The sequence below is a fragment of the Dysidea avara genome, chromosome 14, assembly GCF_963678975.1.
Source record: "Dysidea avara chromosome 14, odDysAvar1.4, whole genome shotgun sequence".
NCBI lineage: Eukaryota > Metazoa > Porifera > Demospongiae > Dictyoceratida > Dysideidae > Dysidea > Dysidea avara.
In genome coordinates, this window is record NC_089285.1 from 5,634,772 (window position 1) to 5,660,349 (window position 25,578).

Consider the following 25,578-nt stretch of genomic DNA (forward strand, 5'->3'; position numbering starts at 1 on the left):
TAGAGGTTCCACTGTAGATACATGATGTTCCCTATTATACTGTTTATAGCCAAATATGGTCAACAGACAACAACATATGGTTCCTTCTTTAATAAGCAATGACATCACACTTTACTGGCAATCCACTAGACTGAGTCTTTTTGTGACACCTCATGAAAGGTGTATGGTTGATGGGATTAGAGTGACAGGGAAGAAGACAATGTGAAGAAATGTTTGATCTGACCAATCACGTTACTAACAGTGACGTACTAGCCACTAGGACTGTATAAACTTCGTCAAGTTCTCCGAAATCGACTGCAACCAGATTTTCTATATAGACAAAGGTGGTGATGGCTTCACTGTATACAGTACATAGAGTTTGTTGTATTTCAAGCCTTTGGGGCAGGCTTAAGTATTTCCAACAAAATAGAAACAGGCTTTCAACTTTGCTAGTATTCCATTCGAAGATGTCAGGCATCAAGTCAGAAGGGAAATTCACAATCGTACTGTCAGTTGAGTTCCCTTGAGAGATAACCAGACAATAATATTAAAGTAAACAGATGCACAGGAAAAAATTGAGCTTGGTAATGGCTAAAGCCAGAAATCTGGATGGTAGAATGGCTTAGAGGAGGAGAGAATGCTCTGCACGACAATAACCCATTAAACAAGTACATAAAAATTTGGAGCTTTCAACTAGAGTAGGGAATAAAGCACTTTGATAAAAAGTACTGAAACAAGCTGGAGTAGTGCACAATATTAAATCACAGTAAAACAATAAGAAGTGTTATATCCCTACTGTGCATTTCCATTATGTTATCTTGGGCACAGTAGGGACTTCTTATATTTTTACTGTGATTTAATATTGTGCACTACTCCAGCTTGTTTCAGTACTTTTAACCAGGTGCACACCCACAGGCCGGCCATCTGTGAGCGCGTGACTGGTTTACTGAAATTGTATTTGTAAAAGTGTGTGTGTGTGTGTGTGTGTGTGTGTGTGTGTGTGTGTGTGTGTGTGTGTGTGTGTGTGTGTGTGGTGCGTGTGTGTGGGTGTGTGTGTACCTATATATCTACCTATCTATGTTTGTCCGCATGCACCCACGTGAGCAAAATCGTTAAATAGTAAAAGCAGGAAGTAAAGTGAAATGAAGTCTGCATTAACTTACACACAGGTAAACTTTGCTCTGAAGTGGTTTCTTTTCAGCAGTCTGAAATACAGGTGTGGTGACTCTCCTCAGACTTTGTGAATCACGGGTTTTACAGGCATTTAACAATTGAGAAACAACAGTGCAGGCCTCATAGACTACCAGGAATAGCCTATCCCTTCGAGTTGGAAAGGGGGCTTATCCCCAACGCACGTGAACAAAAATGAAGAGCAGCTTTGAGGTTTTGTCGAAAGAATTTGTGGGGAAAACACTATAGTCAAACTATAAAACAGTTTAGAAGATACGTCTGTGCATATGTTGTTAAAAAGTGGTTTGTTTAACAAGCGCTTCCTTAGCAGTGCATAGCAATGCAATTGAAGAATTACAAAAATTTCATGAATTATGAAATCCGAGAATTAATATTTAATAGTATATACATTCTCTTATGTGTGTTGTTATGTTTGTTTATCACTGTGAGTTATTTACCTTTAGAATTAATTATGTGTTGTTGCACAACATAATAAAATAGTAATACATATTTGGTTAATTTCAAATGAGTTAGCTAGCTGCATGGCACCTGGTAGTTGAAAATTCCTTTTTTTTTGTGTACTTGTAGCTATGCAAGATTGAATTAAATATGATGACAGTGTGGGAACCCATAAATGTAGACACATTCATTAGAGATGTACCGATTCAACTTTTCTGAGCTTTACCAATACCAATCTGATCTAGGAAATTTATTACCGATCTATCGATATTGTACTGATCTGATATCAGTTATCTAATATGACTGATCTTGTACAGGTAGTTCTTATAGCATTTTATAATTTCAGACTAAGCTAATTCGTCAATTGTTAGCTGAATGATCACAGCATTGTTACTGGAGTCAATACCAATGATGGTGTAGCCTCAATTACACCCACCCAGAATAAAAGCAGTGACAGCACCCACAAATATTTTAATGCATGCTCCTACCAAGACTTTTAAGCTGTCGTAGCAGAGATTGTAATTGTTTAGTCTATTTGATATGGTGTAGTTGTTTTCTACCAAGGACCTCTGGTAAGTTCAAGGGTAAGTTTCAGTATTTAAAACAGCTAACTCGTGCGCATTTATATACCTTTCCCCGCTACGGGTAGCTTCTCGTGGAGTGGGTTATTCAACCCGGCCCCACTTTTGGGTGTCCATGTGAAAATGGTGTTATATTATGGGTTTCGATTTTCCGTTATTGGACTTCTAAGTGTGATCAAGGTCACAGGATTGAACTTGCAAAGTACCCGTGTAGCAGTATTTCCTGTCATAGGCCTAGCGCCCTTCCCGCGTTGCCTGCTGTCTCGAAAGTACACACGTGACATTATAATACCTGTATTTCATGTTCTCGACGTCTGCTAAATCAGCGCACTGTCCACTGAACTGTCTTCATCGCGCCCGAAATCGCACATTGCAGTATCACGTGGATTCTTTACATCACGTGATCACAAAGCAGACGCACGCCCATGAGGCACAGAAATCCCTCTGAAATAGCGCGCGCCCCTACGATTCGTCTGGGTAAGAGCATAGAGTATAAGGGATATGGTAAGAGTTATACATACTGTATTATAATATTATGGCAAAACTTCATTTAAAAAGCGTTCAAAACCACATAGTGACCTTCTTTCTTTTTTTTGGTCTTCAACTTGCAGCTAGGCTGAAGTTGCAATTCCAGCTAGCAGGGTCGCCCACAGGGGGGGGCAACTGGGGCATTTTGCCCCGGGCCCCAGTCTGAAAGGGGCCCCAGGAGGCCCCATGAAGGGCCCCCTGAATACCTGTTTAAAAGATCGATATACTCTAATAGAGCAGTCAGATCTAAATACTCTAATAGAGCAGTCACAGTATTCTTCAGAGGAGCAGTGTAGCAAGCTTATAGATAAGGAAATATGGTTGGTGATGGGTAGTTATTGTCATTGCCAGCAGGTTGTGACCTTTTTTTTTTTTTTTTTTTTGGTCTTCACCTTACAACTTGGGTCAAGAGCCCCACTTTAACTCTTTGCCCTGGGCCCCTTAATTTCTCTGGGCGGCCCTGCCAGCTAGGGAACCTGAAACCCCCTCTGAAAATTTCTACCCCTATATATTATATCAGAAATCAAAACGCACAGGTATTAATCATATTACAAAACTGATTAAGTGTAGGGGAGTTAATTACAGTGGGGGGGAGAAGGAGGGAGTTCCATAACTTAACAGTGGAGGGGAAAAAAAGAAAATTTATATGATTCTATTCTAGTTTGTAATTGGGTAAAGTATCCTCTTCTTGAATTGCGTTAATTGGGGATCAGTGAGTTGGAGGGATGTGTGGTTTACATTACTACCCCAGAAATCCTTCCTTGTTTAGTGGCTTTTTTTCAGCGATCCCTGTTTCATGGCTTATTCCCCTTTTAATTTTTTTTATTCATTAATATAGAACCATCCTGCAAGATTATGCCAGAAAAAGTCCTTTTATATTGCAAGAAAAAATCTTGTAGGAGAAAGGTCCTGCAGTATTCTTGCAGGAAAGGTCCTTTTTTATTGCAAGATCTTGCATTTTTGCTCTTGCAAGATGGTTTCTTCTGGAAGTAGATGTAACTGAGTGTCAGGTATGTCAATTAATAAGATTGTGTAAACATAATAACTTTTAGTTGGTCTCAACAATGTAGTATGGTTGGCTAGTTTAGCTTTTGACTGGTAGGAATAATCATTAACCACAAACCTTGTAGCACGTCTCTGTACTGACTCAATGCTAGATATATCCAGAACTTGAGGACTTATATAAAACGGTAGACCCTTTTGGCGATCCAATAATCGGTACACCTCTACCTAGCACTGCATACTGCACAGTCTGCTCCTGGCAATTAGATTTGTGTAGTACATATAATCTAGTATCATTCAGTATTTGATCATAAAATATTATTTTAGGTGGTGTATTAACTAATAGCTACACTATAGAATTATAAATTCCACTATTGTTGTGATCTGTGCATATGGTGCATCATTTCCTAGCCCAGTTATAATCAAAATAATTTCATAACAATGTTAAACACATATAGCTATATGCATACTGACCTAGGTGCTGAGAAGAAAACAATAAGGATCAAAGAAATAAAAAGTAGTAAAACAACTGAGGTAGCTAAAACAAGGAAGGTTGTCTACACCTGCAGAATATATACTAGTTAATATCAACACTAAAGTTCATTTCAGTTAATCATGACTGAATTATGAACACATGTCAACTATATTAGTATAGGTAACCTTTCTTGTTTCAACACTTTTTAGCTATATTCCCTTGTTTCACTACTTTTTAATTCTTTGATCCCTAATTCAATTTAAAATTCATAAGTTTAATTTCTACTAGTTTGTTTACTTTATTAATAACATATTTTTGACAAATAAACCACATAAAAAAGAATAGCACCAGGAATGCTATAAAAGTAATTTTGCATCAGAATGTGAGCCCAACGATCAATTACATAACAGAAAGGAGATGGCTATTACGCTTTGTTTTCAGCTACTGAGGATTTTCTGTTCATTTGAACATTGCGTACTGCGTGCTCCATGGATAATAATGCAGTACGCAATACACAATGTTTGAATGGACAGAAAATCTTCAGTATGCTCCTCCTTGTTACACAGCATTACAAATGAAGAACAGTACGAGAACCGTGTCTGCAATCCAGTCATTATGGAAAATACGGGCGATAAGCTATACAACACAGCCACAAGGAAGCTCCATTGCACTATTGTGAACTGACACCTTCTGTTGTCAGCGAAAGAACTAGGACACAAAGGAGGATATGAAGGCAAGTCCATGATGTGTGTATTGTATGTACTGTGGTTGGCGAAAAGGCACATCTCAGGATGAAGCAAAGTCAAACAGAGAAGAAATCATGCCTGTAGCCTCATCCATTGTCGAGTTGTACTTGGCTGGAGGCATCAGTTAGTTAATAATGAGTCAGTCAGTATAAAAACCTGTTACATAGAATTTTGTTTTAAATTTCATAGAAACTTTTCAGATGGCCTGAAGACATTTTTGAGTTTAGCTGTGCCTAACCAATGCTGCCAAACTGTCATGGACGGAATGGTTTTAGGGTGATATTTTTGGCTTCAAAAGCCCAGTTCTTCATGATCGATCCCTATACAGTAGTACCGTACTGTACGATACAAATTAGGGCTGACACAATCATCGTTTTTTAGTAGTCAAGTACTCTCTAGAGTTAATGATCGTGTACTCACAATTACTAGTTGCAAGTAGTCATACCCATTTGACATGTTTTGTACCAACCTTTAACAGTTTACAGCTTTTTTCAAGTAACAACAATGATACACACACTGTATTAAAGTACTGATGTGACCAGAAATTATGCCAATCAAACTCTACAGCCTTCATTGTGTCACTCCCTGATGACAATTCATCATGTGAGCTGGGTCACATGATCTTAATGAGTGCTAGAGTACCAATTTTACTATCCGAGTACGAAAATCCTTAATGAGTACCCGTAAGTATTACTATTTGTTTCAGCCCTAATACAAATACTAAATATTGACATCATGTCTATCACTCTATGTAGTGCATGCTATTATAATCCATCAGTCAATACTACAACAGTACACCAACATCAAACAGTTTCAATAAACTGCTTCTGTTCTTACAATAACAACAGTGTTCTTGCGTGGCTGCAGCAGTTCCAAAGCATATTAAATTTCTGCATTAAAAAATGACCCATCTAAGGACTCTGTGGTGATGCTCTGTCCACTAGCGGTTGCTGTATCAACACTTGAGGTACTTTGAGTTACATTCCTTTTCTTGATCTTCATCCACCGTGCAGTCTTAGGGTTTTCACAGTGGGCACAAGACTGATCATCCCCATTGTTAAGCCTTCCACAATGATCACACTGTATTGTAACATTTTTCTCTCCATGTGGCATCATTGCTTTAGTATTATACTCTCCATAGGAATCTAAATGATTGGTATAATTATTGGCTTTAAATTCATCATATAAATGTGACGATTTAGTTGTTGTAATTACTAGGCCTGGGGCACATACAACTAAGTACAATCACCAAATGGACAACCTACCAATAGGGCATGTGTGTACTGTGCATTGTAGGGAACTGCAGAATATGCCAGAAAAATTTGGTGGTAAATAGAATCAGAATAATTCCAGAATAAATTAATAGGAAATAATCATACAGTACAATAGTACTGTATACTAAGGATCATGGAGGTTTTGGTTTTGTCTGGCCAAAAATATCACCCAAAATCCAGCACCATCCTGGTGTCTTGGCAGTATTGGTTAGGTATAATCAAGCCCAAAAGTGCCTTCAGTATGACCCAAAATATATTTAATGCTTCCAGTAGAGTGCTATATACAAAATTAAAAAAAAAATTATTCAATGGAATTTTCTACTGACTGACTAACAAGCGTAACTCAATAACAGCTAAGGCTACAGGCTTGAATTTTTCACTGTTCAATGTTGCTTCATCCCAAGACATGCCTTTTGGCATTATGTACAATGAATGCATCATGGACTTACCTTTGTCCTCCTTTGTGTCCCATTTCTTTTTGCTGACAGCCCATGCAAGGTGTAAATTTGTGGTAGCGCGATGACTTTCTTACATTTGTGAATACTGAGGAATCGTCTGTATTTCTCATAGTGACTGGATTGATTGCAGAGATGCTTCTCCCACTATTCTTTGTTTGTAATGCTGTGAAACATAGTTGAAAGCAAAGCATAATGGCCACTTCACTTTCGAGTCAGTAATTAATATCTTGGGCGTGTTCAGTCAAAAAACATCTATGTTTAGCTGTATTTCAGGAATTACTCCTAGAAAGTGTAGGGAATAATTTCTGGAATAATAGGTGAAGAAAAAATACTAGAAAGAACAATAGGAAGATTTAAAAGCACACTCCGTGGGTCCCTGAACACAGTGTGTGTGTGACGAAAGATAAACATGTACAGTAATACTATTCTAGGGGTATTGGCATATAAACACGAGTGATACGTTAGTACGCAATTAAATCTGAGGGACTATATACTGTACTAGTGAATTTAAAAATTGTTAATTTAGAAATGGAAGTAGGGATCAAGTGATAAAAACTACTGAAACAAGTGATTTGAATGATGGCAACTATTACAACATAGCTTTGTGGGGAAATCCTTACATTGGCATCTCACCACGTCACCATATATGTTCAATGCCAAAGTAGGGATTTCCCCACAAAGCTATGTTGTAATAGTTGCCATCATTCAAATCACTTGTTTCAGTAGTTTTTATCGCTTGATCCCTACTTCCATTTCTAAATTAACAATTTTTAAATTCACTGGTTTGTTAACTTTTTTTGGTATAGGTATATAGCTAGTATTGATCTTTGGCACTGACTGCTCTATTAGAGTATCTCAATCTTGCTGCTTGCTTTATGCAAGCTGCTCAATTACTAAATTGAAAGGCATGCAGGGTTTCTATCTCCTGTTTTCTACAATTAGTTACAGCTGGACCATTAATAATGGGCGTGGTCCACTGATCGTTAAGTACGAGTGCGCGCTCTGATTGATAAGGGCGTGGCAGTGTGTTCTTCCTTCACTAGGCTGTTTGATCACTTTGCAAGTGTTGCTGTACAGGCATCTACTTGCCCTTACAGTACGGAATCCGTTATTAGTTTTGTGGCGTCCGAATACGGCTGCTCTAAGGAAAGTGTTGATACGAATTATTAACGCCTCCGTGACTGGAAAAGAAGAAGACGATCCGTAATTGAAGATAAAAGGAAAGGCAAAGCGCAGAAGGCAGACACTCGTCGGAACCCGAAAAGGCACATCCCAGCAGCGAGTTAAATATTGTGGCAAAGAATGGTGATCCTTCGCTGCTTTGTTTGGCCTGTAGCCTTGCGAATGTGGTCAGGCAGGCAGGCAAGCAGGCTGGCAGGCAGACGAAAATTTCTGTTTTAGCGATTTTTTAGAAATAAAATTCCAGCACTTTTCTAGTCGTTTCCTGATATATAACGCTAGAAATAAAGTTAGAAACTTGAAGACTCTTTAGTAAAAGGTTTATTTGCTGTGTGAGATATTTCTAGGATGATTTTTGAGGGATCGAAATTTGAGGCGCACGCCAAATCCACCCCGATCCCTACTTAAACAGTACTATCGTACTGTTTGATAAGAATGACTGTTCTCTTGCTATTGATTCAACTATCATACCTCTGATGTGATTCTCTCTAAAGTGCAATCTCACCCAAGGTATTCAATCTCACACCTAAGCAACGAAACTTAAACTTCCAATAAACACTAAATAAACTTTCTAAAGTTCTGGACATTTACACACACAGTTTGTGTCATGTGAGATCCTTCTCACATGAGTGTCATGTGATCCTTCTCACATGATACTGGTGTTTAAACAAGAAAATGGTGTGGATAACACTGGATTGAGACATGGGTATACTGACTGATAGTTTAATAGCAATTAAGCTGTAGCAATAGACAATAAGCATACAATAGGTAAATAACTACACAACAATTATCAGCCTTAGGGCACATTTCATGTATGAGGCTATTTGTCTGGTTCCACATGAGTAGACAAAAAGGTTGCTAAAATGAAATATAATAACCTGCAACACTTTCAGGGTTAGAACCATGGACCACTGATGTGTGAGATCAGTGTAGTACCAACTGTGCTTCCACTGCTAGCTACCCACCTCCTCTACTTTTCTATCTTGTAAATGTGATTCAAGAAGTAACCTGTACAACCTATATACCTGGGCGTAGGCGTAGCAAGCCAGAGTGGGGGAGAAAGAGGGCTGGAGCCTCTCTAATAATTTTCTGCTGTTAGTTTGCAAAAAGATCGAAATACTCTAATAGAACAGTCAGTTGATCTAATAGAGCAGTCATTGTGTACGTTAATTTCAGAAGGTTAAACCCTCAAAATTTTCCTATGGGGGGCATGTTCCTAGATCCCTAGAGGGATAATGCTTTGCATGTTGACTGTGCTTGACAATTGCATAAACAGAGTCCTCCTATCTAAAAATAGTTTGCTACGACTACACGTGAGTGAAGAAGAAACCAAAGCTGAACCTGACCCTAACGCTATTACCAAGAGTATATAATAGAAACCAAGAGTATCGAACGGGTGTATTACGCCATGATTAATGATTGCATAAAGTAACATGGATATATCACTAATTGTTCGTTTTCATTACCATTAAGGTTTGCTGTATTTAGCCCAATTCGGCCACTAAACCAAGCGAAAACATGATAGGAGTAAAAGGGAATTGGTAAAGTTCTGGCACTGTCAAGAGGATCCCTGAAGGCATGGCAACATGCTCATTTGTGCAACCATTGTTTTAGTGAGCTGGAGTATCTTGGGTCCTTACTACACTTTCCTTGTACAATAACTGTTCAATACTTGGTTGAATAACATGGAAAACTGGCAAACAAAGACCTGTTGCCACTTACGCATTTCAAATTACCATTTTGTGTAAACAAACAATTACTGAAATATCCCTGTTACTTTACGCAATCATTAATCATGGGCTAATACACTGTTCGACACTCTTGGTTTCTATTATATACTCTTGGTATATGCTATGAAGGTAAATTTTGGTGAGTTTGAGACATACTATGGTTGGCACTTGCTCCAACTCTAGCTCCCCTTGGACTCATCAACCTTTATACAACTAGTGTCCTTGGGTGAGTGCCAGATGAATAGCCTGAACAAGTAGGTGTCTGGAATCAGATGAATAGCCATTATGTTATTGTTGGATAATGTAGCTATTAGGCAGGTACTACTGTATGAGGCCCCCTTGGGTCCCATTACAAAGTGTGGTCCAGTTCCCCCACCCCTTCCTGTCGGCAGCCCTGTTTACATACATATAAAGTATTTGTACAGTTAAGATGCTATCTGGTTATGGACGTCCTTACTTATTAATAATAATCTCTTATTAATTACCTGGAGGTGCTGGTCTTTTAGAATACAAATTGTGTGAACTAGTTTCTCGCTTCTCCAAGAGAGCAGACAGTGCATCTTTGAACTCTTCTAAATCTCCACTCGATATATAAACAAACTGAGCGATCTGAACACTGAATCACCCGTATCTATGTAACAAAACAGTACATACAGCTAGGTGATTTCACAAGTATAAAAAGTGTATAATACACAATATTAATTTGTGCTTGTATATGATACTAGTAAGCAATTATACAGTAGACAAATAATTTGTACATTAATGCACCTTCACAAATATTCCACGTTTGTTCTCTCTCAAATCAACACGGCATTGTGTTTCTGTGTCACTCCAAAGAACACGAGTCTCTAGTTGTTTTTGGTGACGGCACTTCTCTCTTGACACTTGGCTCCGCTCATTTATCTTTTTCAAGAGACCATCAAAAATACCTGCAAGACTTTGAACATGACTCCATTCCATTTTGATAGTACGTGGCTATAATCAACAACAACAAACAGCAATATAAAAATCTATATGCATGTCAGATATGCATATTTGAAACTTATTTAATAGTTTTAAATATAAGAAAAGCCAATTCTTCCTCACAGTGTTGTGATTAGTGTTGGGCGATATTCCCTTTCTGATAATCTAGATTACCATTTTAAAAATAATTTCGATTTTCGATTAAATCTCGATATCTGGTTAACTGAAGTATGCAATGTACCTCTCTGCATCAAAACATTCAGCAAGGTCTCCATCAATCATGATGGTAGTTTTGTTTGCCAACAAGCTCAAATTCTCAGTATGCTAAGCCCTTTCTACGACCAAAAAAACTTTCACAAAACCAAATCTATTAAGGGTGGGGTAAAACTAATCTGCGCTATTGTCATGCTCCACCTGCTTATTGCAACAAAATTGATGTTTGTTATTTGACAAGATGTAAAATGGATTAGTGACCAATATCCACTATGGCACCACAGTGTTACTGTTGCAAACACTAGCAGGCAGTGGCGGAGGATGTGGGGGTGGGATGTGATAGGGGTGTGTGACCAGAATGTATAGATTAGGGGCCCCAGAAGCTGTACCTATTTTCACGATGTCTCAAAGTTCATCAGAATTAATTCTATACATACAATTTGAAGCATTTTCAACTAAAACACCAACTTTTTAACTCTAAATACGCTACAGTGTATTTGAAGTCAATAAAAACCTTTTGTGACAAAGTTTTTAGCTGTTGACTACAGTACAAAACAACCTTTAGGCAGTTGGAAATACTTGGTACAGGTGTAACACATCCACTCTTAAAGTGAAAGGTCAGTGGTTTAATTCCCGCTGTAGGCAAGTACTTTTTAGGATCATATTTTTATGAAGCACTTTGACTACTCTATTAGGGTATTTTAGTATTCTATTAGAATATATCAATCTTTTTTAGCCCCACTCCAATTTCGGCAAGATATTCTAAGGGTGGCTATGTATATAGACCCCCCTCAGCAGACCGAGGGACAGCTTCAGCCCCCACCACCTATGCCTACAGGTATTGCAGCGAATCTTCTATGATGAAAAATAAGCACTGTGCATTACATACATGTAAGTCTGTTCATCTAAATAAACTAGTAGATTATGAGTTACTATATTGTTGAAGCCCAAATGAATGATTTTGTGATTTCAGTGTGCCAAGCCAGCGTACTGAAAATGATGGTTGTTTAGCATAGTATCTTGCCTATAGGGCAAGAGCGTCACCACGTTTGTGGATTTTGGATTCAAACAAACATGCAATAGAGAAAAACTGACAGTTTTTAAACATTACATTGTCTGTAAACAACACCAAAGGTCAAATCTGAGGTGGTTTGTCATATGCAAACTTTGCCAAGTTTCCTGCTTTTATCCAAAAGTACACAAAAACGGTCTATTTAAAACGCTTAGAACCCCAACTATTTGTAAGTATAGTATCTAACAATCATTCAAATATGTATAAGTTGAGCTGGATCCTGAAAAACAGCTAAAAATTAAAAGTGGATTTTTTCACATGAGAGTAAACATTTCAGCCAATCAGATGATTAACGGCGACAGCAAAGGTGTCAACAACAGACATGTGCGGTTTGGTTCCATTACAAGTTCGAGAAAGGGCTGTAATGGACATAACATTTTATGGCTTCCCATAGCAAATGTAAAGTGAAGATTTTGACTGGCTGTAAATATTATGTTAGACTTTTGAACGAAAAGATTTAAAAATAGTTTTAGCGGATCAAGCAGTACTACAAATGAGCCAAATTTCAAGATCATCTGTAATTGCATCATCCATGAGTTATTAAATGTTTTTGAGGATCCAGCTCAATAGGTACATGCTGTACCATAGTAATTATCCCCTATAATATATTACATACAATTATTATTATTATAATAAGGCCAGGCAAAGTAGATTGCTAGTTTCTCATCAGCCACTTCCTCATTTTGATGCAGGCGGGCAGTCATTGAAGCACACAAAATCACAACAACGGTAGGCTAGCCATTTCTGTCACTACAAGGATTATAAAAAGAGTCTTAAAGCTATACATTTTACTACCTTCCCTAAGAAGAAAAAATTAGCTGAAAATGATAGTAATTGTTTTTAAGGTTTACTGCTTCTCACTGGTGGAATGCAATACCATCCGACTTCCATCCTACTATCACAGACCTCCATACCAGCAATTCCACCATGATTGTACTTTGGAGGTTCCAGGTACAAGGCACAACACTAACTAATGGTATTGCCCTCAAGATTTTGTTGCTATAGAAGCCTTTTAAGCAAAAACTATAAATAGAATGACCTCACTTCCTTCCTTTAACCGCCTGTTTGAGTTGCGAACAAGAAGTTGTCAAATACGTATACAATGTATAGTGTATCAACTCCATGCAGACACACAATGTAATCACAGAATTGATATGAAAGTGGAGGTTATTCCATCCTTGATACCATCGATAAGGCGAACACATGTAGACTCTATGTATTTTTGTAATTTGTGACATGAATCTCTATTTGCTTGAAATCCACCTGTACTTCGAAATTAAAATCTATGAAATTCAGATTTTACTGTTCCTACGAAAATGTCTGGTTCAAAAATAACCAGCTATATGGTAGTATATCAGTTGACAAACAATATAATTGTATCTTTATTGATTCTGGTTGTAATTCTATTTCTCCAGAAGACTGAGTTATAAGTGGAGTAATTAACAGCCACTGGCGAGGCAATATGCTCGATCAGGGTACAACAGCAGCAGCAGCAGCAGCAGCAGGAGGACGGCATTGATTCCCAACAATGGCCATTATGGATAGTTTACTGCACTCACAAATCAAGGGGGAGGCACTATATATTGTGTACTCTGATCTTCGTCCTCGGTCAAAACAAAAGTCAAGCAAGAAATTTGCAGTAGGTCAAAAGACAGGCTTCGATTGTAAAAGGTATACCACAATTGGTACTTTTACAGTTACAACATAACTGTATTTTTATGAAAATATGCAAGAATTTGGTCAAGAGTCAAGCATGGATTTTAGCAAAGGGTCAAGGCTCCTTTCTTTTTTTTTTTTAATTTGACCCAGGACGAAGATCGGAGTACAGGGTATATGGAGTATCACCCCCTTGCAAGTGTCATTCTCTGATGCTTCTGTGATGCTTGTGAGAGCCTAAGTGAGATGTGATCTGTGTACATGACAAGAGGCGCAAAGTTGCTTGAGTAAATAAAACTTAGCTTCATTAGTTGGTTTGTCAATACTAATTTAACACTCCTGGAGCTGGCCTTTATTCCCGGATTTTGGGAGCCTGGAGATCCACCAGACCTTTTTCAAGGGGGTGTCATGTCGGCTCATGCTGTAGGTAGATCTGCGACTATGGTAAAAGTCTTGACCAGGGAAAATTTCACCTTGACCCTTGACTTGCAGCATTTATTGTCTTTGACCTATGACTTGAGCATTTCTTGTCAAACGTTTGACCTCCACTTATTTCTCTATTTTCCTATACACACCTGCGCTTGTAACCTAGTATAATATTTTTAGTGCGTACTACCAGCAATCAGGAGAAAAAATCGTTATAATTACGGCGAAATTCCTGTTGGAGCTTTAAAACATCTTCATGGAGATCCTTACTTCTTGTGAATTACGTATAATTCCGTAAACTTGATAATGCTACGTATAGTTTTCGATTGTGGGTTTCGAACCTTCCGTATCGTCTTGACCCACTGTAAGAGCTATTTTGTGGCCTTGACCATTGACTTAGAGTTTGACCGTAGTCACAGATCGACCTACAGCAAGACCCTGAGTGACACCCCCTTGCTTTTTCCTCTCCCACACACAAAGCCGTTTGGGTATATACAAGACTACCAATATTACGCTCATAATCACGTACCTCATCACCGGCACAGATTTTGATAAACTTCTTTCTTTGATATGGCTGCTTCAATTTTCATTCCGAAATCTAATTCCTTCCTTCCCATTTATATACATCCTGTACAGGTGCGAAAGAGCACAAGTTAAATACATACATTGTGTTAAGCCCTAACTTGAGGGTGTGCTCTTCAGAGTGCTACTTAAGATGAAGGTCAGCTCGTACCACCACACAATAAAGAACAAGCTGACTTTGGAGATACTGATCTTCCTAGGAATGTGTCCCACAGTTGCATTGGGATAGCATTTCCAACCAGCTTCCCGTTCACACGTCAGTTAGTTCATCGTCTCGTGATGGATTTGGCCAAATACTTTGTGTAACAGAACAGAAGCATAATGTGTTGTAATTGTTTTAAAAATAATTATTCGCTCACGTGAACAAAACCGTAATGGCCGTCGACATGGGGTGCTAATGGAATCCCTTCGCATCGCCAAAGGGGGTGAAATTAGTTGTGCTAATCGTCGTGGAGTTTGTGCTAGAACTAGTTTTGTTACATCTGGCACCCAACGTGGGGCACAAAGTCACCTGTAAACTTTGAATTCCTTGGTGCCGGGTTAGAACAGGCACCCCAACAGGTGATTGCCTTATCATTTCGCTGTGTTTTCTCTCGCGTTTTTTTTTTGTTTTATAGTGGATCGGCGGCCGAATGGGAGACGAAGAAAAACAAGTCAAATATGAACGATGCAAAGCGATCCGGGCAGCTAATAGGAGCTTCGTGATTAAGTTACTAGAGGAGACAAACACTATCTCATCCACCGCTACTGTTTCTAATGATCAGTACACTAGACTAGACGTGATCTATCGCCAGTTGGAAGCCAAGTCGTTGTCGTTAGCTGAATTGGACAAAGAAGCCTTATTGTTATGTGATATAAAGGACATATCAGTGGAAGTGGAAGAATCTGAGTCGGTCGTCGCCCGAATTATGGAGTGCAAGGGAAAGATAGAATCAATGAAGCTTCGTCGCTCACCCGTTGTAACTTCTACCGTATCCGGAGCTCCTTCTGTTGTGGGCGCCCAGGCCCGCCTTCCAAAGTTGGTCCTTCCCACGTTCAAAGGGGATGTCACAAAATGGACATCATTCTGGGACTCATTCAAGTCTGCAATTCACGATAACAATCAGTTAACAAAAATTGACAAGTTTAATTATCTGGTTAGCTTGCTAGATGGTGCAGCTGCCCGTGCCATCAAGGGCTTAACACTTTCTGATGGCAACTATGATGCAGCAGTTGAATTACTGAAACAGCGTTTTGGACGTCCTCAACATATTATCTGTGCACACATGGAAGAGCTTGTGAAGATACCCTGCAGTGCTAATGATCGTCCCCAGGCTCTGAGGTATATCTATGACCAGATAACAGTACACATAAGAGGGTTGGCTACTTTGGGGATTGGCTCCACCCAGTACGGCAGTTTGCTTATACCAATAATAATGTCCAAGTTACCTGGAGAAATACGATTGAGAGTGGCGAGAGAGACCAAGGATGATGTGTGGAGTTTAGATGATCTAATGCAAGTCATTCAAGCTGAGGTCGAGGCAAGAGAAGCTAGCGAGGGAGTGAGAATGAATGCAGTTAAACCACCCATGCCACCTTCCAATAGATCTTCATCAGGAAACCACAATCCCACTGCCAATGCACTCTCTGCCAGCCAAATGAAGGTCAAGTGTGCATACTGTAATGGGAATCATTTTTCGGCTTCATGTGACAAGGTTCAGAACATTCAAGACCGCAAGAAACTGTTACTGAGTGCCAACCAATGTTTTAATTGTCTGAGGCCAGATCACAAGGCGCGAGATTGCACTTCTACCAAGAGTTGTAGGCACTGTCACAGGAAACATCACCAATCTATCTGTGACCGACTCAATCCCTCACCAAAGGAGCCAGGTAACCAAGCAGTACAATCAGTGGAGACCTCTTCCAGCACCGCCAATGTTGGTATGAAGAATCCTCAAACTGTCCTTTTACAAACTGCTAGAGTGGTGGCATCTGGGGAGAGTGAGCAGCCTCAAGCTCTGGTCCGTGTACTTTTTGATAGTGGCAGTCAACTGTCCTACGTTTCTGAGAAACTTCAACGTCAACTGAAGCTAAAGCCCATAAGGATTGAAAAATTACATCTCAACACATTTGGTAGTTCTGGGTACAAGTCTCAATCATGTGGTGTAGTGAAGTTGTCTTTAAGGAAGCCAGGCCTTGAGGATGTTGTCACCATCTCTGCTCTAAGTTCCCCAGTCATATGCTCTCCCTTACCTTCTGTTGTTAATCCTGTGAGTTACGCACATCTTAAAGATTTGGTTTTGGCTGACAGTGGTACAGATGACCATGGTACTATTGACGTACTGGTGGGTTCCAATTACTATTGGACCATTGTTACCGGTGACTTGCGAAGGGGTGAAAGAGGGCCTGTGGCTGTCAGCAGCAAATTTGGGTGGCTTCTTTCCGGACCGGTTCCCCCTCTTGGCTCAAGTCCCTTGTCGCATACACATGTTAGTATAGCTGCAGGCCTTGACAATTCTGTGTTCAAGGACAGAGATTCTGAACTGCTATTAGCAGTGAAGAAATTTTGGGACACTGAGTCTATCGGCGTCACTGAGAATTCTACTGTACCTGAGAATGAAGAGTTGTTTCTTTCCTCAATAAGTTTTGATGGCACTCGTTATGAGGTGGGGCTGCCATGGAGGGATGGTCATCCAGACGTACCCAACCACTTGACCATGTGTCAAACACGATTAAAGTTGCTGCAGAGGCGACTTTGCTCTCAGCCCGAATTAGTGCAAGAGTACAGTAGAATAATTGAAGAGCAGATCAATCTCGGTATTGTTGAAACCGTCAAGGAACCATTGACTTCGACTGATAAGTCTAGTTCAACCATTCATTATCTTCCTCATCATGGAGTGGTACGTACGAGCAGCCAAACTACAAAGCTCCGTATCGTTTATGATGGCTCAGCTCGAGCTGCAGGTGATGACTGTTCATTAAACGACTGTTTGCAGAAAGGCCCAAACTACATACCCAAATTGTTTGAAGTGCTCATCCGTTTTCGATTTCATCGTGTGGCTGTTGCTGCTGATATTGAGAAGGCTTTCCTCATGGTAGGCATAAGAGAGCCAGATCACGACCTTCTCCGTTTCCTTTGGTTAAAGAACCCAACTAACCCTCAGTCCGAGATAGTTCATCTCCGTTTTGCAAGACTAGTATTTGGCCTTCGACCATTACCCGCAATTTTGAGAGCCGTCATCTGTCATCATTTGCAGAAATACAAAGACAGTGTTCCAGAGTTAGTGAGTAAATTACAGGATTCGTTGTATGTAGATGATTTGGTGTCAGGTACAAACACAGTCACTAAAGCAATCGAATTTTATCGTGATGCCAGGAAGGTTATGTCAGAAGCAGGAATGAACCTGCGTAAGTGGAAATCAAACTCACAAGAGTTACTTCATCATGTTAAGGGATCTGAAGTGAGTGAACGTCTCCAGATAAGTTCAGGAACTGTGTCTGAAGAAGATGAATCATTTGCTAAGGCCACTACTGGTTACATAGCAGAGGCAAATGATGACCTTGTTAAACTCCTTGGCGTAGCCTGGAATGCTGGTACTGATGATTTGACCTTTAACTTCACTGAGCTGATAAGGTATGCTGAATCACTTACATTTACTAAACGTTCTCTTTTGAAATTCACAGCAAAGTTGTTTGACCTTTTAGGGTTCCTGAGTCCGTATATTATACAGTTGAAGATACTGTTTCAGAAGCTGTGTGATGACCACAAATGTTGGGATGATCCCCTTCATGGTGAACTGCTAGAGAAATACAAGAGCATAGTTTCTGAATTGCACTTTCTGTCAAGGGTCAAAGTGCCAAGGTACTATTTTGAAGTAAGTTACGATGATGTGGACACAATCCAGCTTCATGGATTCTGTGATGCCTCTAGTCATGCATATGCAGCAGTGGTTTATCTTCGTTCAACTTATGGGAGTGGCCATATGCAAGTTAGGATGGTTGCATCCAAAAGCCGTGTTGCACCATCTAAGCCACAAACCATTCCTCGACTTGAGTTGCTTGGAGCTCTAATACTCTCGAGGCTTTCTGCCACAGTTGTTAGTTCTCTGCCGACTAACCCCAAACCATTCTACTGGACTAATTCGACTACCGTGTTGCACTGGATCTGTAACCACAGACAATGGAAACAGTATGTAAGCAATCGTGTTAATGAGATTAGAACCCGCTCCACTGCGGGGAGCTGGAGGCATTGTCCTGGTGCATGTAATCCTGCTGATCTTCCGTCGAGGGGTGTTAATGGAGAGAGCCTATTGTCCAGTGAATTGTGGTGGTGTGGACCTCAGTTTTTGCAGTTGCCAGAGGAAAGGTGGCCAGAGTCAACTGTTCCCCCCACCAGTTGCACTGTCGAGTCAGAATTAATCAAGAGTCCTTCTTTAAACACTCACTCCCTGGTTGCTAATCTGAGCCGCCCTTCAAAAAACCTGGAAGATATATTTGATTGCCGCAGATTTGGATCCTTTGTCAAGCTTCTTAGAGTCACAGCATACGTATTGAGATTTGCGAAGATTTTATGTCCTCCTAAAACATCGAACTGTGTCCCAACAGCTAGTGAATTGAATTGGATCCAGTCAATTCAAGGAAAAATGTTTGCCTCGGAAATCAGTCACTTGAAACACCCGTCACCTCCCAAACCCATCAGAGCCGATCAGTTCAATTTGTTTTTAAGTGAAGAATCTGTGCTTAAGTGTAAAGGGCGAATTGGGAATGCAAATGTTCCAGAGAGTTCTAAGACTCCAGTGTTGTTGTCAACGCGGCATCCTTTTGTTGACTTACTGATACTCCATGTCCACGTGCAAGTAAAGCACAGTGGAATCGCTGACACACTGTCCACCCTGCGAGAAAGTTACTGGATCTTGAAAGGAAGGCAAGCTGTGAAACGAGTGTTAAACTCATGTGTTGTTTGTAGCAGATTCGAGGGAATTCCATATGCGTCAGTCAAGTCTCCAGACCTGCCAAGTCTTAGAGTATCAGAAGATGCTCCATTCACAAATACTGGAATAGATTTTGCGGGGCCTCTCTACACCTTTGAAACCTCAACTGGTGGCGACTCCAACAAGGCTTATGTGTGTCTGTTCACCTGCGCTTCTACAAGGGCTGTGCATTTGGAACTGGCACAAGATCTGTCTGTTAATACTTTCCTTCGATTGTTTAGACGTTTTGCCAGCCGTAGAGGGCTTCCGTCAACACTCATAACTGATAATGCTAAAACCTTCAAGGCTTCATCTCAGATCATAGCACGGATTTCTCGAGCATCAGAAGTAGTACAGTTTCTAAGTAATCATCGGATCACCTGGACCTTTATAACTGAGCGGGCTCCCTGGTGGGGTGGATTTTGGGAGCGACTGATCCGCTCAGTGAAACGCTGCCTTAAAAAATCTATTGGTCGAGCCAACTTGTCTTTTGATGAGCTCCACACAGTTATCGTGGAAATAGAATCAATTTTGAATGCAAGACCCATCACATACCTTTATGATGACCAGGAGGGAATTAGCACAGCACTGTCTCCCTCTCACCTAGTTTATGGTAGAAAGATCACAACAATGCCGAATTCTGAAACCTTTGAAGTTATCAGTACGCATCAATCTCTCACAAGAAGAGCTAAACACCACAAGCATTTATTGTCTCAATTTACTATGAAGTGGAGAAAGGATTATTTGTTGAGTCTGAGAGAACACCATCGTCAGGGAACCAGTAGTAAAGGAAGTTTATCAATTAAATTGGGAGATGAAGTCCTAGTTAAAGGTGATCTATCCAACCGAGCATTTTGGCGACTGGGAGTGGTAGAGGAGTTATTACCAGGAAGAGATGACAATGTCCAAGCAGCTGTAGTCAAAGTCGCTGACAAGTCTGGTGAAAAAAGAGCAGTTTTATTGAGACGTTCCATAAAGCACCTATACCCCCTTGAAGTGAAAGCTCAGTCTCCCCTGTCGGAGAGAGCAAGACAAGTCGCTTTGAATCCTCCAACTGTTCCGGCTGCTGAATTGTCTGAAGAACATCAGTCTACCCAAGGGAATGATGGAACACTCAGTCAGCGTCCTCGTCGTCAGGCAGCAATAGCTGGGGAGAAGTTGCGTAGAGGTCAGAAGTGAGCTGAAACTGAACCCATTTCAATTGTTATGTTAGGCTATAATTTCATTTTCTTTCCTTTAGTTGTACTAGATATGGTTTTCATTTGCTTTTCATCTTGTAATAGGTTAGGTCACTATGTATGCTTGATTTTCACCCGCAAATCAATCACGGGGAGTGTAACAGAACAGAAGCATAATGTGTTGTAATTGTTTTAAAAATAATTATTCGCTCACGTGAACAAAACCGTAATGGCCGTCGACATGGGGTGCTAACGGAATCCCTTCGCATCGCCAAAGGGGGTGAAATTAGTTGTGCTAATCGTCGTGGAGTTTGTGCTAGAACTAGTTTTGTTACAACTTTGATATATGTGATAACCTCTGCTACTGGAGTTCACTGAAAAAGCAAATGCGGTTGCTCTCGGCATCGCAGGAGATAGAGAAGCATACCTTTGCTAGCACATCGTTAGATCAGTAGCTACAAACGTACTGCTACAACAACAACGCTAGCTACCTAGCTATACACCTACTACACTACTTAACTGATGAGTTGAAACCTTGTCATTTTATCCTTACGTACCGTATAGTAAAAACTTTGGCAAATATTACTTCAATCGCCAAAGTTTTTTCCGCCAGTTTTTTCAACAGAGGGGTTTTGTCACACTTTTTTACTGCCAAAGTTTTTTACTATATGGTACAAGGAAATAGGAAATTTTCACTAGTGTATACAAGGTTAAATTACGTACACACACAGCACAAGTGCTGAAGGTCTGTAGGACTCCTGGTCCTACAACTTTAAACAGGCTGCAGGACCAGGAGTCCTACAGACCTTCAGCACTTGTGTTGTGAAGTCTAATAAAATAAATAAATAAAATACACTATGGCTGACACGGATGGGCAGAAATACGCATCCGCACACTGCCCAAATGATTATGTTATTGATCATTCGTCTCATTTAGTAACTGTCAACTAGTCGAAACTTAGCAACTACACTGAGCCAAGTAAACCCAAACCCATACCTAAACACTCAATGTTGCCCAATATAATGAAAGTCATATCTTTGAACTGGTTGGGTATCAAAGCCATGAGTAAACTACATTCCCAGGTAATATCTTGCATGACAATATGCAAGTTAAACTGTAAGCAGTGCCTTTGAACGCTCACACTAAAGTGGTATATAATAAGGACACTATAAAACCATAGTACATATTTACTATAAGATATGTACTGTATTGTACCTACCCATCATTCAATGATTTCTGGCCAGTGGATGGTTGCCATAGGAACAGTGTGAAGTCATTAGATCCAGACACAAGCAGTTCTTCACTGATCACTTCCTAATACGGTAATAACTAATGTACTATCAGTACCTATTACTGGTACTCACCTTCACTGGTGGAGGTCACCTGTGTAGAGTAGAGATTCAAATTAGCAACGCATTAAATAATGTCATTACGTGAGGGGCTAGAAAATCAAGAGCCTTCTCCATATACTATACAATACCAAAATGGCTTCTAGAATCTTCACAGATACCGTATAGTGGGAAATTTTCGAAAGGTCAAATTTTCAAAAACAAGTGCTTGATGGTAAGTTCGAAAAAATATATCTGATACAGTTTCTCTCTACCATTACCACGTCGCACTGTAGATAAGACAGATTTATGAACCTAACTGGAGGAAGCTAACAATTGTTGTATTGATCACGTGTATGTAGCTACAGTAGAATTTGCTGCTTTGATTGTTCAGTATAGACAAAGGCCGTGGTAGAATCGTGTCTAGCTACTTATTCCTCCTTTGTGGCTTGAACCATATTGTTTGGTAGACTATACATGGCTTTAATCCACTGAGTGGCCTGCAGATTGAGCCATCACCAGTTAGCGCTTTTCATCACTTCCAGATATTCACTATCATTTCACTCAGGCTGGAATAATAATTTTCTCGAGCTCTTAGACTTCAAGACTCATGGTGACACTCATGGTATAGCTTGCATCGTGTTTGCCAGTGGCCTAGTACCTATAGTTAGCTAACTGATAAAGTAGAAAACATGCAGCACTTACCCTTGTTTATAGTTTGATAGGTGCTATTTCTGGTAAGCAAATTACATAAATATGTTATTGAAAAGGCATTGTCGTTTCGAATTTTTTGAATATTTAACCTTTCAAAAATTTCCCTTTATACAGATATGTATGAGGTCTCTGATACTGTATATCAATTAAATTTGGTGGTGAACTAAATTTGGTGACTTGGTGATTTGTCACTAAACCGCCAAATTAAATTTTCTTCAATATTATTTTGATACCTTGGGTCCAAGCTTTTGATACCAGTTGCTCCCCAGAAGTAGGTTTCGACATCCCAAGTGTGACTTCGTGGATACTACTTAAATACACCTTAAAATTATCACATACAAATGGGTGTGGATTACAGACTAGACTAGATAATAGATACTAAAAAACTCATACTTGAATAGTGGGCATGGCTCCACGTAAGCTTGCAGGTAGCAAGACATGAATTTGTGTGCAGCCATTGATAAATGGGTGAAGCACTACGTATGCCTACAGACAGCAAATGATCCTGATAAATGGGCGTGACCCATGACTGCAGAAGGACCTGGATTTTCTTTAAAGTAGATCAGACCCAGACCTGTCCCATGAAAACGACTCTGCCAGACTCATGCATGCAGTGACTGAATCCATAATATTTCAGCACAAAAAGGATTGTACGCTACAACACGCACCTTACACCACTCGTGTGCACCACCAATTTTTCAGTGACAGCATTTCGCCAAATTACATTTTTGCCAACTGCAATTTTATAGCAAATCGCCAAATATCAGTTTTGCCAATATTTGTTGTTATACGGTAGGGCATACAACATTACTAGCCAGAGAACTACTACACAATACCTTCTGGTTTGTCATTAGCTGATTCATATGGTCCAGTCCTTAACACATAGTCAGTGTTAAGACACAGTGTGTTCACCTGACAGGAGCTCACATGATCCAGTTACTACTACATGTACACCACTAACCCAGTGACCACGTCCTGATAGTGTCCTACATAACATAATATTCCTATGGAAGATGATGGAATTCTGCTTTGTGGTAGGGATGTCACGATAGTCGTGACATATGACATGTCGTGACATAAAGTGATATGACATAGGCTTCTTTGTCGTGACATAAATATCTCCAAATAATGCACACTTTTCCATTCATATTGATCAAATTTGATGCAATAAATATGAGAAAATTGACAAGTAAGTACAAGCAATGCTGGTTGTTTGTTGATGTAATAGTTAATATAGCTGATGTTTAAGCTGATATTTTTGCATATTTGAATCAAAATAGCTATACAGTTTCATAAGTAACAGCTTCAGTTGTGAAACTTTAAGAATTGCTTATGCCGTGACATAAACTTCTATGACATGTGACATAAAAATTTCTATGTCGTGGCATCCCTACTTTGTGGGTACGGATAATACATGTACACACACATGCACAAACATACATACACACTCACTCACACACACACGCACGCACACATCACGGTCTCTCCACACTTCACAGTCCTATCTTGTGATGAGGTATATATCAGTCCCTCTCCACCCCATCGTACACAAGTCACTGACTGACTGTGACCAGTTAATATCATCACTGAATGAGCCAGCCTTGAATCCCATATGTGAACTTTACTATCCTATAGTGTGGAGTACATGTGTGGAGTACTTACACTACTATCCTATAGTGTGGAGTACATACACTACTATCCTATAGTGTGGAGTACATACACTACTATCCTATAGTGTGGAGTACATACACTACTATCCTATAGTGTGGAGTACAAACACTACTATCCTATAGTGTGGAGTACATACACTACTATCCTATAGTGTGGAGTACATACACTACCATCCTATAGTGTGGAGTACATACACTACTATCCTATAGTGTGGAGTACAAACACTACTATCCTATAGTGTGGAGTTCATACACTACTATCCTATAGTGTGGAGTACATACACTACTATCCTATAGTGTGGAGTACATACACTACCATCCTATAGTGTGGAGTACATATACAAGATCCCTAACAGGAATTATGTACCATAAAATATTATGTAATTATCAATGCAAAATATAGTGCATATAAGCACAGGTGGTTATGATTGCTGTACACAAAGTGTTATAACTACCAACACAATTAATGATAAATGTACACAAGGGCCAAAAGTTGAAAGCAAGTATAAAGCTTGTACAGCTTCTAGAAAAAAATGTTACAGTGGTTGTTACATGTAGACCTACATGTAGCTAATTGACTATACTTTCCATTGGCATCACAATAAAAGCTAATGGAGGTAAAAGCTAAGTCCACACTGATCATTTCCAATAGTTTGACTTCACATTTACAAGTCCCATACAATTCAGTCTCACAACTATATGCAGAACGTCTATATATGGTCTGTATATGAGCATACTTACTGATGCATTGGTCTCCATGACAACCATGTTATCCACTGTCTGTGGCCAGTTAGGAATTTCCCCAATTGTTTACCAGTTACTGAGTCCCATATACACACGTGTAGATTGTATGATAAACTGATAACAATTGTATCATGGTGTGTAGAAGAGAAATTTTCACAAGTATTGGATATGTCTCACACTGTGTAGTAGGGTATTAACATACTGTGTATAAATGTGTACCTCTCTTAATGGTCACTTGAGTTGGGTGGTCACCTCAGCAAAATGGCCATGCGACTGGTCCCGACTGATTCCTAAACAGTTTGTACAGAAATAGTTTGCATTAAGCGGTCACCTCTATAACACATATAACAGTCAGCTTTTGGAAGCACTTCGTTATACAAAAAAGCCTCTCACAAAGCAGCCACAGCAAATCATAACAGTGAGTAAACCAGTTACACTACTTTATACTTCTATAACATTTTATACTCACAGTTGTGTTCTGTATAGATAAGCTTATAGCCAC

The 25,578-nt window shown here is 39.7% G+C and overlaps 2 protein-coding genes and 1 pseudogene across 2 annotated transcripts; 1 reads left to right on the forward strand and 2 right to left on the reverse strand.

The window, feature by feature from the left end:
* Positions 1–6,056, reverse strand: part of LOC136243986 (notchless protein homolog 1-like) — a 19,768-nt pseudogene extending 13,712 nt beyond the window's left edge.
* LOC136244463 (notchless protein homolog 1-like) lies at positions 5,601–25,286 on the reverse strand. Its single transcript, XM_066036077.1, has 9 exons — positions 25,074–25,286; positions 24,119–24,291; positions 23,624–23,648; positions 23,499–23,574; positions 21,985–22,003; positions 21,840–21,934; positions 10,350–10,556; positions 10,067–10,212; positions 5,601–6,085 (listed from the first exon to the last, which is right to left on the reverse strand). The coding sequence occupies exons 1-5, from the start codon at positions 25,098–25,100 to the stop codon at positions 21,987–21,989; spliced, it is 318 nt and encodes a 105-aa protein (XP_065892149.1). The 5' UTR covers positions 25,101–25,286; the 3' UTR covers positions 5,601–6,085; positions 10,067–10,212; positions 10,350–10,556; positions 21,840–21,934; positions 21,985–21,986.
* LOC136243987 (uncharacterized) lies at positions 15,126–20,621 on the forward strand. Its single transcript, XM_066035519.1, has one exon. The coding sequence runs from the start codon at positions 15,126–15,128 to the stop codon at positions 20,619–20,621; it is 5,496 nt and encodes a 1,831-aa protein (XP_065891591.1).
* Positions 25,287–25,578: the final 292 nt, after the last annotated feature.

What these genes read in the sequence shown, in the direction of transcription:
- LOC136243987 (XM_066035519.1), top strand. Translation starts at nt 15,126, where the DNA reads ATGGGAGACGAAGAAAAACAAGTCAAATATGAACGATGCAAAGCGATC.
- LOC136244463 (XM_066036077.1), bottom strand. Translation starts at nt 25,100, where the DNA reads ATGGTTGTCATGGAGACCAATGCATCA. An exon ending in ATGTGTGCGTGCGTGTGTGT is followed by an intron (nt 23,649 to 24,118) that starts GTGAGTGAGTGT and finishes TATGTTATGTAG; the next exon opens with GACACTATCAGGACGTGGTC. An exon ending in TATCAGGACGTGGTCACTGG is followed by an intron (nt 23,575 to 23,623) that starts GTTAGTGGTGTA and finishes AGCTCCTGTCAG; the next exon opens with GTGAACACACTGTGTCTTAA.